The sequence below is a fragment of the Euleptes europaea genome, chromosome 15 (genome assembly GCF_029931775.1).
Source record: "Euleptes europaea isolate rEulEur1 chromosome 15, rEulEur1.hap1, whole genome shotgun sequence".
Classification (NCBI taxonomy): domain Eukaryota; kingdom Metazoa; phylum Chordata; class Lepidosauria; order Squamata; family Sphaerodactylidae; genus Euleptes; species Euleptes europaea.
Window position 1 is genome coordinate 19,558,022 of NC_079326.1, and position 18,726 is coordinate 19,576,747.

Genomic DNA, 18,726 nt, shown 5'->3' on the forward strand with positions numbered 1-18,726 from the left:
TAGTATGGGGTGTTGAAACAAGATGGGGAACTTAGCAGGAATCCCCCCCGCCCCCCACTCCTGTGCAAGCAGAGAGAGAGATCCAGGACTTCAAGGTCTACCCAGACAAGAGGGTGGTAGATTCCCGCGAGTTCCCCTGATTGCTGCAGCCTCCTGTGCCATACGGCGGGCTGCTCTGGGGGGTCCCCTAAACCGTCAGTTTGGAAATGCAAGGGGCTGCCATTGGATTAAAATAAAAATAAACTCATTGACCTCACTGAGAACTGGTGTGCAACTGCAATCCAAAGCAGAAACCAAGAAAGCCAGGTAAAGTAAAAAAAAAGAAAGGCCATTTGAAATAGATTTAACCACATGCTTTTATTTACAATTTTACAAGGCAGAGGTTTACAAGCCGGTTTGTTACTGGAAAAGCATCGATAGAAAAGACTTTGGCTGTAAGTGCCACTGGGAGCAAGCCAGCTGCGTCCAATCCAATGTGTTTTGCCACTGCCATTGCGGGATGTGGGTTGCATCCACTGAATCCAATGAAATTCAACTAGTGTAAACCAAAACAGCTTATGCAACGTAGGACAGAGTCCTAAACATCCAGAGAGATTAAGCCTTCTTTCAAACGGGTATGTTGGAAATACTTTATTTACAAAGACAAGTCAGCTATGCTATGCTCTAAAAAGTGTTTTAGTTCCAACATCTTTACTGCTTGACAGACAAGCAGTAAAACTTTCTCACCTACTCACTTACTCACAGGTCCTGCCTAGACACTCTCTCTGGTCAACATGTCCATTTTTTATAAATACACTCATTAAATTCAACAAAACTCTATAAGCAAATATATACAATTCCAACTGGGAATAAACTTGTACATAAACTTGGAGGGGTTTCTCCTCCGCCAAAATCTTGCCAAATGGATTTAAAAAAGAGTCCCGAATCTTTACAGATAGTAGGAGAAAAACTCTGTTAGCTGGAATGGAAACTAGAAGATTCAGACTCTGTTGAAACCGAAGAGTGTCCCCGTTTGCCTTTGGAAAGGATTTTCAAGCTTGATCCTCTGCTTACGGAGGTTAAAGCGTTCTGGGCTGATGTCTTGAATTTGGCGCCCAGAAAAGCATAAAGGATGGGATTCAAGCAACAGTGGAAAAACGCTAGGGCTTCTGTGACAGAGATCCATTTGTTCACCATGGTCTCAAACCTACAGCCATTCTTGATGACTTCGAGCAGGATAAAGGTATCTATGCTGATGCCAATGTAGTATGGTAACCAGCAGGTAAAGAAGGCAAGAATAAGGATGACGGTGGTCTTCAAAGCTTTGCGCTTCTGATGGCCTTTTGAGTGCGACAGCTTCGTGATGATAATGCAGTAGCAAGTCAGTATTATAAGGCCGGGCAAGATGAGCCCCACTAAAATGTGTTGGAACCGGAAAGAAATCAGCCAGTCATTGTGAGGATAAAACCGCTGGCACACAAATTTCCCGCCGTCATCGCTCGTCCTAGCAAAGATCATATCAGGCACAGTCAGAAGCACAGCTGGCAGCCAAACGCCCACGTAGATAATTCTCTCAGCCAACAACTTCCTAGGCCTCTGGCTGTTGGTAGCATGCACAATCGCCAGGTACCGGTCTAAGCTGATGAAGGCCAAGATCAAGACGCTGCTGTACAGGTTGACGGTGTAAATGATATGGACCACTTTGCACAAGGCGTTCCCAAAGTACCAGCCGATGACGGCGTCCACAGACCAGAAGGGCAAAGTGATGACAAAAAGAAGGTCAGCCACGGAGAGGTGTAGCCTGTATTTGTCGGTCATGCTCCGGAGCTTCTTCTGGTAGCCCATGACGACAATCACCAAGCCATTGCCAACGATCCCCATCACGAAAATGATGGAGAAAATGGTTGGCAAGAAAATCCGGTTGAAATCAGCGTTGTTCTGCTCCCAGCACACCTCTTGGTAGTCCCTGTCGTCACCAGATCCTGGCTCATCAGTACTGTTTTCTGGCATAATAATGAAGAGTCCGGTAGACATCTAGAACCGAAAGACAAAAGAAAACAGTTAGAAGATGACAGGGAGAGACAAGAGCCCAAGGCTTGTGCTTAAAATGTCTAAGAAGTGCCTCTTTAGTTAAGTATAGTGGGTTTAGATTGGGAAGACCCAAGTCTGAAAGCTATGAAGCACACCAGGCAACCCTGAGCCTTACTTTCTCTCTGTCTACCTTCCACCCAGGGATGTGGTCAGGGTAAAACAGGAAACACCCACGTAGGAGCTCCTTGAAAGAAGAAACAGCAGGATTTAAAAAATGATATCGATATTCTACTTGGTACGGCTCAAATTCCAAAAGGGCTCAGTGTCAAGCTAACGACTTTCAAATCCCGTTTCCCTAGCTGTAAGAGAATAGTGATTACAAATGCTGATCTCAAAAGAGCTGTTCTGCTGAAATAAACTGTAAAGTCCAAGTTTAGATTAGAAGAAGAAGAGTTGGTTTTTATATGCCGACTTTCTCTACCACTTAAGGGAGACTCAAACCGGCTTACAATCACCTTCCCTTCCCCACAGCAGACATCCTGTGAGGTAGGTGGGGCTGAGAGAGCGTGACTCGCCCAAGGTCACCCAGCTGGCTTCGTGTGGAGGAGTGGGGAAACAAATCCAGTTCACCAGATTAGCCTCCGCTGCTCATGTGGAGGAGTGGGGAATCAAACCCCGGTTCTCCAGATCGGACTCCACCGCTCTTAACCACTACACCATGCTGGCCCTCTTTTCACTAGGTTCTTTAAGAAAATGAGAATTCTGGAAATTGTGCCACGACTACATGTTTTTATGACAAAAAGAGAGGATCCCTTATTGTCGACGCTTTGCCACTGGAACGCTTCATTACCGAGTGCTACAGCTCCATGCTTAATTTCTAATTCTGTAAACATAAAAAAGCAATAATAGTGGACAGGCTGAAAACTAGGAAGGCAAGTTGGGTATCTCAAGATGGCAAAGGGCACAGCGACAAGGGTTGAAAAGTGTCAAAAGGTTTGATTTTGCTCACACCACTGTAGCTTTCTAGAAGATGCTTCACATATAAGGACTTTTTCTCATGGTCTGTGCTTCACACAAGACAAAACTGAGCCCAGGTGGTCCAATGGGGCCACTCTGCATATCCTATGAGGAGCGGTTAAAACACTTAAGGCTGTTTAGCTTGGAAAGAAGGCGGCTAAGGGGAGACGGGATAGAGGTCTACAAAATTATGCATGGTTAGGAGAGAGTGGACAGGGAGAAGCTTTTCTCCCTCTCTCATAATACTAGAACGTGGGGTCATCTGCTGAAGCTGGAGGGTGAGAGATTCAAAACTGATAAAAGGAAGTATTTCTTTACGCAGCGCATAGTTAAATTGTGGAACTCCCTGCCCCAGGATGAGGTGATGGCTGCCCACTTGGAACGCTTGAAGAGGGGAGTGGACATGTTCATGGAGGAGAGGGGTATTCATGGCTATTAGTTAAAATGGATACTAGTCATGCTGCATACCTATTATCTCCAGGATCAGAGGAGCATGCCTAATATATTAGGTGCTGTGGAACACAGGCAGGATAATGCTGCCGTCGTCTTGTTTGGGGGCTTCCTAGAGGCACCTGGTTGGCCCCTGTGTGAACAGACTGCTGGACTTGATGGGCCTTGGTCTGATCCAGCAGGGCTTTTCTTATGTTCTTTAGCTGCATGCGCTCATGGCGTACATTCACTTGCCCAATTGCCGCTCTCCAGCGCACTTGCACACAGGTTGCGAAAGAACACACTCTGGCAATCCATTTGTGGCTTTTGTGGGCTTTACTAGAGGAAAGTGCAATCTGTGAAGGAAAGTCTTGCATAGCCACAAGCAAGAGCAACAGTTCCAAGCTCTCTTCTGGACGCTGGAAGCTAAAAGGCAGTTTCCAACGTGTCAAGTTGATAATGGATTTGCAAACACCATCCAATGAGGCTTCAGCTGGGAGCTGTGACTACAACCCTGCACAATGCCTCTGCAGTAACTATGAAAATACCGATGGTCTATCTAGGTGGGGCCCTGACCTGGATGGCCCAGGCTAGCCTGATCTCGTCAGATCTCAGAAGCTAAGCAGGGTCAGCCCTGGTTAGTATTTGGATGGGAGACCACCAAGGAATACCTGGGTTGCAGTGCAGAGGAAGGCACTGGCAAACCACCTCTGTTAGTCTCTTGCCTTGAAAACCTCAAAAGGGGTCGCTATAAGTCGGCTGCGACTTGACGGCACTTCACACACACACACATCTGGGGGGGGGGGGAGAGGCCAGTAAGGAGAAGCTCCACAGTGCCTAAACCTTTGGCTAGCCACCCAAAGCGCATCGCCACCCAGTTGCGGAGATCAGCCAGAGCCTGTCAAAGTGGTTCTGGCAGACAGGCAAGATGAGAAACCCTCAGTGAGTAAAAACTTCTGCCTTCTGCAGGCTGCTCTCGCTTGGGACTGCTCTCAAGGAGGAGGAGGGAAACTAACTTTTCAATTGTGCGCGCCAACAGCAAAAGAAAGAAAGAAGCGGAACGAGAGAAACATCTCAGGAAACCACCGGCTGGCTGTTTGAATGAGCAGGCGGTGGAGACTCAACATAGGGAGTGGCCCCCCAGCTGTTCTCTTGGGAGCCTAAGATTTTCTCTGGGCTAATGGTGCCCCCCAACTGGTCTTGCAGACCCATTCAATACAGACAGGGCCGGTGCGACCATTAGGGGAACTAGCTAAGATTAGTGTGTTGGGGGGGAAAGCAACTGAAAATTTATATTTTTTTACTTTAAGATAAGTACCACAACAGTGCTATGTAATATAATTAACTATAACATCTTATAAAAAAGTTTGGTGCTTTTATTTTTTCTACAAGACATCTGTTTTTGAAAATTCGGTTAGCCATGGGGGTGGGGGAGCACAAGTAGTCAGCCATGCCTAAGGCGCAAAAATGCCTGGCACCAGCCCTGAATACAGAGCAGACATAACTTTAGAAAAACATTAAAACTTTCTGGATCACAGCAAAAGTTCACTGTCCTGTCCCCAACACGAAAGAATCCAAAGCAACACATAATGGGTTAATGCTGAAACTACCCTCTACTGCCAAACATGTCTGAGCATGGAAGAACATAAGAAAGGCCCCGCTGGATCAGACCAAGGTCCATCAAGTCCAGCAGTCGGTTCACACAGTGGCCAACCAGGTGCCTTTAGGGAGCCCACAAGCAAGACTGCAGCCACATTATCCCGCCTGTGTTTTCCAAAGCACCTACGATAATAGGCATGCTCCTCTCATCCTGGAGAGAACATCAGAAAAGCCCTGCTGGATCAGACCAAGGCCCATCAAGTCCAGCAGTCTGCTCACACAGTGGCCAACCAGGTGCCTCCTGGAAGCCCACAAGCAAGAGGACTGCAGAAGCACCATCCTGCCTGTGTCCCACAGCACCTAATATAATAGGCATGCTCCTCTGATCCTTGGAGAGAATAGGTATGCGTAGGTACCTATTTTTACCAGCAGCCAGGAATACCCCTCTCCTCCATGAAACTGTCCACTCCTCTCTTAAAGCCTTCCAAGTTAGCAGCCAACACCAACCTCCCCCCCCCTCCTCCAAAGTCGGGCTGATTGCATTGTACTCTTCCTCTCCAGGAAAATGTGCTCTGGATCGGGACCGGTCCACCCCGCACCCCTAAGTTGGGCGCCTTTCCTCCAAATCAGGCTCGTGCAATGCAAAAGCGGCGCGCCTCCCGCTCACACCCAGCAGCAACCACCAGAGCGCGATTATTCAAAGCCATTCATGCCTGGGCGGTTTTGCTGCCTGGGGTTGGCCGCTCTCGAGATGCGCCTTTTCCCCACCCGGATTCTCCAAACTCTGCACGGGGGCTGATGGTTGGGTTTGGAGGGTTCGGGTGGGGAAAAGGCGCATCTCGAGAGCGGCCAACCCCAGGCAGCAAAACCGCCCAGGCATGAATGGCCCAAGGTGCCACGCAGATCTGCTTGTTTTCCCTTTCCTCGGGCGAAAGCGCACGGGAGGGCTCGCCTTGGGTTTGCGCCTCTCTAGATGCAGATGCCCCCACCCCCCAGCCAAAGTCTCAAAACTCAACAATAAGCCCCCCCCCCCCCCCATGCAGAGTTCTGAGAATCCAGACGGGGAAAATGTGCATCTAGAGAGCGGCCAATCCAAGGCAAAACCTCCCGTGCGTTTTCGCACCACATATCTATATACCTCTAAGTAAATAAGTAAGCAAGTAAGTAAATATCGATATTCTATCTATCTTTATTATAATATAAACATATAATAATAATTTATCTATCATAAACATAGATTATAATAGATTATCTATTATATGTTTCTATTACATTATTATATTATAATAGATTATCGTTATTATAATATAAACATATAATAGTAATCTATCTATCATAAACATAGATTATTATCTATTATATGTTTCTATTATAATAAAGATAGATAGATTATCTATTATCTATCTTTATTATAATATAAACATATAATAATAATCGATCTATCATAAGCATATATTATAATAGATAATAGATTATCTATCTTTATTATAATATAAACATATAATAATAATCTGTCATAAGCATATATTATAATAGATAATAAATTATCTATTATCTATCTATCTTTATTATAATATAAACATATAATAATAATCGATCTATCATAAGCATATATAATAGATAATAGATTATCTATCTTTATTATAATATAAACATATAATAATAATCTGTCATAAGCATATATTATAATAGATAATAAATTATCTATCTTTATTATAATATAAACATATAATAATAATCGATCTATCATAAGCATATAATAGATAATAGATTATCTATCTATCGATATTTATTTGCTTATTTATGTACAGCCGGTAGCGTTTTATCCCCCACCCGTCCGCCAGGCAAGCGTGCAACCGACCATCCCCTAAAGCGCAAGGATGATCCTCCCGGGTTGGGCGCCCACCCCGCGCGCACAAAACCCCGCGCGCCCCTTGCTCAACCCGGCGCACATGGCCGGCGGCGGGACGCCTCCCGGGGCCGTGGGCGCCCTTCGGCACGCGCCCCTCCGCCTCTCTCCCCGCCCGCCACTCATCCGCCCGCCCGCCCGCGGCCGCACTCACGTCCTCGCCGGGCTCCATCGCGCCGCCGCTCTCCGCGCTGCCCGCCGAAGCCCCAAACACAAACACACTCGCGCCGCCGCCCCCCGCCCCTCCTTATAAGCTCGCCCTGCCCCTGGGAGGCAGCCTGCGGGCGGCTCCGCCCAAGTCTGGAGAAGGGGGGGGGACGGAGGGAGGTGGCTGGAAGGGGAGAGCGAGCCGAAGAGGGACCCTCTCCGCCTGAGCATGCGCCGTGGGAGCCGCCAGGCTGGCGGGTGGGAGCGGCGGGGCGCGGGGAGAGGGGCTCCCCGTTTTGGGTCCCTGGCAAGGCTTTGGGCATTCATGCACGGGAGGTTTTGCCTTGGATTGGCCGCTCTCTAGATGCACGTTTCCAAAACTCTCCAGGGGGGAGATGGTTGAGTTTTGAGGATTCAGATGGGGACCATGGGCATCGAAAGAGGGGCAAATCCAAGGCAAAACCTCCCGTGCGTCAATGGCCTTTGAGTAGGGTGGCCAACCTCCAGGTAATAAAACCCAAAAAAATACAGCATAAGGCTATTAATAAAAAAAATGTTATTATAATTTTGTATAAGCATGGGATTTTTCTTGTTTATATTATAATAAAGAAATCTTAAACATGCATTGTGTCTTATTCTCTGTGTGTGTAAAGTGCCGTCAAGTCGCAGCCGACTTATGGCGACCCCTTTTTGGGGTTTTCATGGCAAGAGACTAACAGAGATGGTTTGCCAGTGCCTTCCTCTGCACAGCAACCCTGGTCTTCCTTGGTGGTCTCCCATCCAAATACTAACCAGGGCTGACCCTGCTTAGCTTCTGGAGATCTGACGAGATCAGGCTAGCCTGGGCCATCCAGGTCAGGATGTGATGTATATATTGGTTCTTGTAGGTTATCCGGGCTGTGTAACCGTGGTCTTGGATAACCTACAAGAACCAATGAACTCTGACCGTGAAAGCCTTCGACAATATTTTGATGTATATATGTTTTTACAATTTTTTAACCAAAATGTTTTTACATGGCATGTAATCTTGTGCAAATCAAATGAAATTTTAAACACAGCTCATTAATATTGCATTGCTTTAAAGTCTATATACATTATAGAAGAATAAGACACAATGTATGTTTAAGATTTCTTTATTATGATATAAACAAGAAAAATACCTCGCTTATACAAAATTGTAATGACATTCTTTATTAATAGCCTTATGCTGTATTTTTTGGTTTAACTACAAGTGAACAGCTGAATGTTAATGTTGTAGATAACCTTCAGGTAACAGCAGAAGATCTGCTATTACAACTGATCTCCAGACGATAGAGATCAGTTCACCTGGAGAAAATGGCCGCTTTGGCCATTGGACTCTATGGCCTTGAAATCCCTCCCTTCCCCAAACCCCGCCCTCCTCAGGCTCCGCTCCAAAAACCTCCCTCCAATGACCAAGAGGGACCTGGATACTCTACCTTTGAGTCGTGCCACAGGTGTGAGTACATTGTTAGATCGCCGCCACCCCCCACCCCCCCGCCAGTGTTCAGAGGAATGCAAGATTTTGGCCATTTGTGCATGGGAGGTTTGGGCTTGGATTTGCCACTCTGTAGATGCACATTTCCCCCCATCTAAATGCTCAAAACTCAACAATAATCCCCCCCCCCAAGCAGAGTTTTGAGAATTCGGATGGGGGAAATGTACATCTAGAGTGGGGCAAGTCCAAGGCAAAACCTCCCATGCATAAACAGCCTTTAAATATTGCCCCACAGGATTAGATCACGCTCTGCTTTAGTCCGTGGTGCTTCTAGTGGAGTCCTAAACAGTTGTGTGTAAAGTCCCTTAAACAAATTTAGTACATCATAAACTTTCCTGGACTAATGCTCACGCCTTCAGATGCAACACATGAAGCCTTGCTATGAAGAAGAGTTGGGGCAAAAACGCATGGGAGGTTTTGTCTTGGATTTGCCACTCTCTAAATGCACATTTTCCCCAGCCAAATTCTCAGAACTCAAAAGTAAGCCCCATGCAGAGTTTTGAGAATTCAGATGGGGGGGAATGTGCATCTAGAGAGCGGCAAATCCAAGGCAAAACCTCCCATGCGTTTTCGCCCTCTTGGCTTACAATAACCTCCCTTTCCCTCCCCACAACAGATACCTTGTGAGGTAGGTGGGGCTGAGAGAGTTCTGAGGGAACTGTGATTAGCCCAAGGTCAACCGGCAGGCTTCATGTGGAGGAGTGGGGTGTCAAACCCGGTTCTCCAGATTAGAGCCTGCTGCTCTTAACTGCCGCACCACGTTGGCTCTCTATGTAAATGTTTTGTGTAGGAGGATAAAATAAAACGGGGATCAATGCAAAATGTAACTATAAAATTCAAACCTAATCAAGAAAAGTGCAGAGACCCTTCACTGGTTATACTAATGAATGCCTGGGGAACCCCAGATTTTGCTAAATTAGTTAGACGTGCTAAATCCGTTAGACATGGAATGAATAATAAATCCCAGTTTTTTGATCAAGCCAGTGGGCTAAGTCTTGTGAAACCTGCTAATGAATCCCAGTTCAGCCATTTCACCGAAGTTCTTGGGCAGGAAAATGATTATTTCTAGATCTGCAACGGGATGTCCGGGAAGAAAAATACGATAACGGCTAACCAGCTGAACTAATTCCGTTTGGTTTTTGGGGAGAGCACGCCCAGCCTCTTTCCTTCTTACATCATTTCCATGAGCAATTCTTCATAGTCCTTATTGCTTAGTCATCTGCATCTTTGTGCAAAGTGTGCAGCTCCTGCTTGCTGGGTTGCACATGCTTCTCCTGGTTGCAAACTCTTGTAAAATGGTTGTGCCTTTTTCACTGGAGTACGTTCCATATGCTGGGCATTGCATAGGTGGGTAATGGCATTCACAAGTCATGCAACTCCTTGGTATGGTCTTCATCATACCTTCTGGAGAAGAATTTTGCAAGTTGCTTGTGTGCTACATGTCTGCTTTTTGTTGGTCCACTGAATTTCAAGCTGGGTACCCAAGGTTGGGTGAAAGGAAAATATATATAAGTCTATGTATTAATACTGAAAGTATAATTTATTAGAAGCGCTATATAAAAATTAAAATTATTTAAAAGCATTAAAAAAGCACAATGGCATTTCCTGAGGTTGATAACTATAACCACGTACCAAACACGTTTTGGGCCTATGGGGACTTCATCAGTGGTTAATTAAAACCCTTTGTAAACCTGCACACATTTACAGAAATACATTAATGAATACAAATACCAATACAAACAATTCAAACAATTCAAACCCAACCAGGCATATGTATATGTTGTAAATTTTATTCTCAATTACTCAAACATCTGGTATAATAGGTTCTTGTTGTAATAGTGGTTTGTATAAGTGTCTCAAATACTATGTGTGCAGGTATCAACCTAGGTTTGTATTGGTATTTGTATTCATTAAGGTATTTCTGTAAATGTTGGAAGTGTTGTAAATTTTATTCTCAATTACTCAAACATCTGGTATAATAGGTTCTTGTTGTAATAGTGGTTTGTATAAGTGTCTCAAATACTATGTGTGCAGGTATCAACCTAGGTTTGTATTGGTATTTGTATTCATTAAGGTATTTCTGTAAATGTTGGAAGTGGTGGTCTCCCAAGGGCATTATGATCTATGCCCATTGGCGGTCTGTTACACCAATACCAACGTTACGAAAATGCCTGCTGAGGTCCTTCCGCTTCCCAAACCACACCCTCCCCAGCCTCCACCCCCAAAACCCTCAGGAATTTCCCAACCTGGAGTTGGCAAGCCTAGTGAACACATAAACACATGAAGCTGCCTTCTACTGAATCAGACCCTCGGTCCATCAGAGTCAGTATTGTCTACTCAGACCGGCAGCGGCTTTCCAGGATCTCAGGCAGAGGTCTTTCTCATCACCTACTTGCCTAGTGCCTTTAACTGGAGATGCCAGGGATTGAACCTGGGACCTTCTGCATGCCAAGCAGAGGCTCTACCACTGAGCCACAGCCCCTCCCCACTTACAACTCAGCAACACAAAGTCTCTTGGATGGATGCTGCCCTGTAATACATTGTTATCATAGGGAGGAAGTCCAAGCCCGTGGTTTTCAAACTGTGGGACCTAAAAGTGGGCCACAGCTCTCTTGCAGGTGGGTTGCGAGGCCAGGAGAGAAGTCGAGGTACGAGGGGAGCTTGAAGAGGAAGCTCTTAATGGCCTCAGTGGCAAATCTGGGGTTTGCCTCTGAATAATGTGTACAGTGACCAGGCAATACAGCCCATTGCTCAGCACTGATTTGCCTAATAGTGCCTGTTCCCCCTCCAGCTTTTCTTGCTGACACAGTGGTTTCCTCCCTTCCCTTGGCTAATCTATGTTGTTGTTTTTGTTGTTGTAATAATAATTATTAACTTTTTTTGCTATTTGGAGAGATACTTTGGGTTGGGTGGGTAGTCCCATGTTTTAAAAGAAAAAATGCAACACATATATATTTTATGCAAACCTGGGGACTACTGAAATAGACACTTCTGTGTACAGTATAGTTACATCCAAATAGACACAGAAACAATATTCATTCATCAAATATATACTCAGTTTCTCAACCAGCATACATATATATATATATTTACAAATATACACCAACCAGTGAAATATTATATTAACCACCAAATCTGGTTCCAACAGTCTCAACACAGGTAAGTATAATTCCAGTCAAAATAGCATGTCATTTATTTAATCTCAATGTTGACCTATATGTTCTTATCCTATATCATATTCTATAACAGGATTAATAATCCATGTGTCTCTTTCCACAGATGTCAGACAGAAGAGGACGATGGCCGTTTCTGGTTCTTCTTTAGTTCCTATTCTGACACCTATCATCAATTAAAATATTACTATAAACTCCCACCTGACTCTCCATTATTTCTTATTAAAAATAATTGGTCTATATTACTATAGCAAAAGCTACCTTAATTTCTCCAGTTGGTACTAGTTTCTTGTCTCATACACTCCAAACATACATACTCTCCATGGGTAGCAACAAGTCCTATATTAGCAAGATAAATACATGCTTGATTAATATAATCAAGTGTACAATACAATATCTCCTAATGCCCATTTTTTCAAGGTATAGCAGTAACATACCTTCTGCCTTCACAAGGCTAGTTAGCATGAAGTTATAGGAACCCAAGCCTGGGAGTGAGACTGGAGGCAAGAGATAGCCCTCCATAGGGTTGCTATGGCAAGCTCCATCTCCCACTATTACAACTGATCTCCACGCAATAGAAATCAGTTCACCTGGAGAGAACGGCCGGTTTGCAAATTGGACTGTATGGCATTATACCTAGGGTTGCCAACCTCCAGGTACTAGCTGGAGATCTCCTGCTATTACAACTGATCTCCAGCTGATAGAGATCAGTTCACCGGAAGGAGATGGCCGCTTTGGCAATTGGACTCTATGGCATTGAAGTCCCTCCCCTCCCCAAACCCTGGCCGCCTCAGGCTCCACCCCAAAAATCTCCTGCCGGTGGCGGAGAAGCACCTGGCAATCCTAGTACAAGATGTACAATAAATGGGCTGACAGTGAAGGAGCCATTCCAATCTAATTTTATTATACAGATGGTTGAATAAAGTAGGTTCAGTATCTTTAAAAACGTGACAAGTGCTCATAGATCTATTTCACTGCATGTTGGGCAACTGTAACATGAGACAGACCATGCCCAGTGCTTATGCTTTCCCACTGTCTGGATGTGTTTTCTGTGTAGACAATAATGCGAGATATTTGAAGCGACACTTATTTGCCGCTGAATGTGTTTAATACTGGTGCTTTGGGCAGGAACCCTCAAACAGCTTCCTCCAGAGTTAATGGCTTTGTGGATTTTGGACTGCACGACTCTTGGAAAGTCAGCAAGTCCTAGAGGAAATATGTATTGATAACTGCAGGCCATGAATTTACTTGGGGGGGGGGATATCCATAGTCTCTTTTGTTACTCTGAACCCAAGGCAAAAACAGTCACGTCACATGTCAAAAGTAAAGGAGCAGGGGTGTTTCAGTTAATGATTCCCAAAGCAATAAAAGATGAAGCTACTTCAGCAAAAGCATATGGTGATCCCACAAGCCTTAAGGAGCAAGCAGCAACTGTCAGGATTGCATTCTGGATTCAGTGTTTTGCTGGCCAAAGGAAATCAAGATCTCGCCCTCAGAAAATCTGTGACATGTCCAGAGAGAAATCTGAAGTGCCTTTGTAGTATTGTATTGTTGACCTATGAATCATTAACACATTCTTGTTAAACAATTACACAATTATATCGTTCTCTGATGAGCAAAGTAGCTCATAAATTAAACGGTTGAATTGGAAAAGTAACTTTTGAAAATGTGCTATAAAACATAAACCAAAGTGTGCCTGTATGTTTATGTGTGTATATGTTTTATTAAATTGTTTTAAACGTTTGATATATATATATTTGTATTTTAAACAGTGTTTTAATATTTGAAACGTTCACCCCCCTTGGGGACCCTGAGTTGGGCGGAAAGGCACCATAGAAATGCTTTAAGCAAATCAATCAATCAACTAACAAATAAAGTGTCTGTAATCAGATTTAGTTGATGTACTTATAAGGGAAGCTTCAAAAGAGTGAAATAAATATTATAAAACCTGGCTAGATGCTATATTTCTATGGCAGTGCCAGTTATTACTAAGAATACTGTGGAAGTAGTAGCAGTATATGTGATGTTAGGCAAATGTGGAAGATGTATTTAGGGAATTGGTATCCAGACAGCAAAAGCTGATGAAACGGTGAAATGGAAAGGTACAGAGAGAAGCCCGAGAACCTTCATCCAAGCCTCCTTGTAAAACCATATAAGCCAGAAACCATCAACCCACCTCTTAATTCCAGATGGGTCACCTGTAGCAGCAGAATGCAACGGGAGCTCTGTGCCACCTTAAAGACCAACAACATTTATTCCAGCATGAGTTTTTGTGAAACTATACTTCCTGAGATGCTTGAGGTGGGCTCTGACTCACAAAAGCTTGTGCTGGAGCAAGTCTTGAAGGTGCCACTAGATTCCTGCTTTATCACCGCATCCTGTGGCAGCGAATTCCAACGTTCACTATGCATTGTATGGAGAAGCGTTGGTCTGTTCTAAGGCTGCTAATCCGTTTTATCGGAGGACCTGCTGAATTCTAATATCCCAAAAGAGGAGGAAAAATTGCTCCTGATTTACCTACACCAGACCTAATTTTATAAACCCCTATCAGGTTCCCTTATTAATCTTTTTTTCTAACCCCAAATGTTTGTGCCTTTCTGCATCTTTTCCAGATTTATAATATCCCTTAGACCAGTGGTTCTTAACCTTTTTCCGACGGCGGCCCCCTTCCGATCTTGTTTCGTTCTCCCCCCCCCCCGTCCTACCGGTAGAAAGGTAGCTATTTAAAAGTTTGTTTGTAAATAGCCAAGGAACAAAGAAGCATAAACAGCCACACAAAATGCACACATGCAGTTCTTTTTTTTAATACAAATTTTATTGCTTTTATAATTAAACACAAAAAACGCAAAATTAAACAAAAATAAAATCATAATCCAATACAAAAAAAAAAGGAACATAAAATATACAAAAACACATACAGAGCACTATTACATCCATTGCTAATACACTGTTTACTATCTTTTGAAAAATACATAGTTCCACATGCAGTTCTTATTGGGAAACTGAAATTTACAAAAAAATACCCCACAAAAAGGGAATACAACACGCTAATAAACAACAGTGTTCACATACAAGGGAGAACAAAGCCTCTACCACTGTTTTCTATTTTCTTCACTTCTCTGTTTTCTTTTTTCTTTTCTGTTTTCTTTTCTCGGTCACTTCTTTGTTTTCTTCACTTCTCACTTCCCTCTGTGGCCCCCTAGTCTCGTGCCGTGGCCCCCCATTTATGCAATTTTCACCCGTGGCTCCGTTGGAATATCCTGCCCCCCCCGGGGGGCCATATGGCCCCAGGTTGAGAACCACTGCCTTAGAAGATGGTCCAAACAGAATCCCATAAGTGGTGGCCCTAGAATAATGGAACTGTACTAGATATAACTAGATTCGATTTTTAGGGTATACGTTTTCAAGAGGCAAAGCTCCTTCATCAGATACAATGAAGGGAGCTTTGACCCTGGAAATCTTGTTGGTCTCTGAGGGGCTACTGAACTTGACTCTAGTTGTCCTACTACTTACCATATGGCTACCCTCTATGACGAAACTAGATATGGAAGTGAAGGCAAGGAGAGAGGATTCTTGGTAGTATGAACTAACCCTCTTCAGAATATAACCCCCTTCAGATTCAGTCCCAGTGAAGCTGGTGATAGGGAAATTAGAACAGATGGAATTGTGGAGCAATGTCATGTTTTCCGCACAACAAACTTTATCCGAAACTTCACCCCCCAAAAAAAGAAAAGAAAAAAATCACACCACTGAGCTAATCTAATCTTTATAAAAACAGTCAAAAACCAGCACAGGGCTGGGCACAATTTACCACTAAAACCCTTAGTATTAAGCTCTACCCACAAGTTTATACAAATCATAAAAAAGTCGTTTGCACTCTTTGCAAACTATAAATACTACAATTTAAAATTATTGACCTTCCGATGTTCTCAGCAGCAGCTGACGGATTCTACAGGCCACTGCACAAAACTTGTCCGTTCTAACTGTAACCTGTGGGTTTTCGTCTATAAGCAACATTTTAGTCTACTCCTGACCTGTATGGCTGAAATGCATTGCCGACTAAGCCAGGGAGAGATAAACTTAGAATGAACCTCTTGATATAGTGGACAGCGCAGTAGGACATGCTCTGTTGTTTCGATTTCCTTTAGAGCACAGGGACAAACCCTCTCCTTCAGGGGAACCTTTCTGTATCTCCCATTCACAACTGCCGAGGGAAGAACTTGGCATCTGGCAAGGGTGAATGCTCTCCTATATCTGAAGATCTCTAATTGGGAGAGGTAGGCGGCAAGAGCGGCTACATATCTGGACTCTTCCGCTGATGGAAAAGTCGGCGCCTTCTCTAGATCTTTTTGGCGCACCGTATCACCACTGAGTTAAAAGGCTACGAACGGACTGGTACTTACAAAAATATCAGTCAAATGCCAGTTGCAGCGATTGGCAGGCACGCGGAGCTGCAGGGATAGGTCCTGTATTTTCTTATAGAAGTAAATGGGAAAAAGTAAAGTATGGTATTAAGATGAGAGCAAAATGTACCCCCCGCTTCAGTCTTTACACTTTAACCCCTCTTTTGAGGAAAGGCATTGCCCCCAGCCCACTGTGACTCCCTGGCTATACTTGTTTTTGTGACCCAGTTTTCCCTTCCCCTTCGTCCAAAGAGCGTTTCTGAGTCACTGGTGCCTAATGGCATGCACAATACACATGCCATGTACTGTGTGGTCTAGCAGAAAGGACACTTATTCTCTGCGGCCTGCTCCCTTTGCCCCCTTCCCCGCCTGCAAAGCACTTAACCTCCATGCCTTAACTCATCCATCTGCAAAATGGGATTATGCTGCCTTAAGTGCCTCGGAGGAGTGTTGTGTGAGCTAATTTGCTGTCTGCAGATCTCTGTGATTAAAGGGCTGGGCTGTATTTTTGAGTTCTTCCAAAAGAAGGTGGACTCTGGTCTTGTCATTTTCTCCCCTTGGGCAGTGTTTATGTTTGGGAAGGAAACCTGCTTGCTTGTGAGATAACTTACCGCTTGTTTAGGCTGAACTGACCCTGACAAGATGCTTTGAAGAACTCAGTTAATCCTCCTAGCAAACATGTCTCCATTTGTGCCCCAGGTCTAGCTGACAGTTCATCTAGGAGGATTACATAGGTGGGAATTCCAGGATGTCTTTTTTTTCTTCCAGGACTTTTCCAGAACTGACATCAGTTCAGGATTAGGAAAGCAAAGTCAAAATAGAGGGACTTATTCCCCGAATGATGTTATCACTTCACCTTGAAGAGCTAGGCTCCGAAACTCTATCCAAGTTACCAATTGTGATATGTGTTTTCATCCTCACTCTAAAGCTCTATTTATTTAAACTCTATTTATTCATTTTTTTAGCAAAGTTTTATGCCACCTCTCCATGGACCCTGCCCAAGGCAGCTTGCAAAGTAGAACATAATAAAAACAGAGCTTTAAAAAGTTATTAGTTAAGATCCAGCATTACAGACACAGTATGAAAACCCGGACCATTCAACTGCTTAAAATAACACTTTCAGGCTAAAAGCACATTAAACTGGTATTAAAAGACCCCTTAGCTGAAAGCCTGGATGAACATTTTGACCTGGTGCCTAAAAGAGTGCCGTGTAGGCACCAGGCCAGCCTCAAGGGGAAGAGGATTGCATAAGCGAGGTGTCACTACTGAAAAAAAGCCCCGAAGGTGGGGGGACACACACCAAGAGCAGGGCTTGTGAAATAGATCTTAACAGGTGGGCTGGAGAATATGGAAGAAGGCAGTACTTCAAGTTCCCTTGCCCCAGGCCATTTAGGGGTTTAAAGGTAGGAATTAGCACTTTGATTTTTGCCTGGAAAGAAATGGGCAGCTAGTGCAATTTTATGTAATTGTTCATTCCATAAAATTTGTTTTTAAGGGTGGCCATGACTTTCAAGTCTCTTACAGTGCCATCCTAAACAAAGTGAAACCCTTCTATTTTTAGTTCTTCCAAAAGAAGGTAGACTCTGGTCTTGTTATTTTCTCCCCTTGGGCAGTGGTTATGTTTGGGGGTTGTTTGGGGGGAGGTTGGGAAATTGGTGGAGATTTGGGGATAGAGACTGGGAAGGGCAGGATTCGGGGAAGGATGGAACCTCAGCAGGGTATAATGCTATGGAGTCCATCCTCCAAAGCAGACATTGCTCTGGGGAAACTGATCTCTGTAATCTGGAGACCAGTTGTAATTCTAGATCTCCAGGCCCCACCTGGAGGTTGCCAATCTGAGTTGTTACCCAAATACAGGGCGTGACTCTGTTTAGGATGGCTCTGCAAAACAGCTTGCCCAACTTGTGATGCACATGCCAAACCCAGTCCACTAATCATGTATGGTGGGTCATCAGACTTGATAAACCTCATCTCTCTGCCACACATGTGGGAACCCCCCCCCCCCGAGGAGAGTCAAACACCCAGCTGGACATAATGTGTGATTGACTGTGTGTGTTCACTCCATCTTGAAGAGCAAGGATCCAGTAAGGATCTTGGTTTACTAACCAAGATGGGCATGAGTTACGAGCAATCTATGGCCCCATCAATAATTTTAAACAAATAAATAAAATAGTGGGTTTTTAAAGAAATCAATCCTATGCAGTGTTACTCCAGTCTAAGCCCATTGAAATCATTTTGTAACCAGACTATCTCTATAGAACTGCACTATAAAAAAAGCCCTGTGAAATGTCATTCTGTTTGAATGTTGGATTACAAATTGTGCAATTTCTGATTGGACACTTAACTTTTGGGGGCATTTATTTGGTGCAAAGCTAAGCTAATAGCCATTTGATCTTGATTATATTTTGGAAGGTTTTAATGCAGCACAGGAGCAGCGGCTACTGTCAGAGTAATTCAGTCACGGCTAAGAACCTATCCTCAGTGAATTTGTCTGACTGCTTTTTAAAGCCATCCAGGTAAAAG

The 18,726-nt window shown here is 44.1% G+C and overlaps 1 protein-coding gene across 1 annotated transcript; it reads right to left on the reverse strand.

Annotated features, from left to right (window-relative positions):
* Positions 1 to 951: 951 nt before the first annotated feature.
* Positions 952 to 2,013, reverse strand: CXCR4 (C-X-C motif chemokine receptor 4). Its single transcript, XM_056861316.1, has one exon. It carries the CDS (start codon positions 2,011 to 2,013, stop codon positions 955 to 957), a length of 1,059 nt encoding a protein of 352 aa, XP_056717294.1. The 3' UTR covers positions 952 to 954.
* Between the last annotated feature and the right edge of the window lie 16,713 nt (positions 2,014 to 18,726).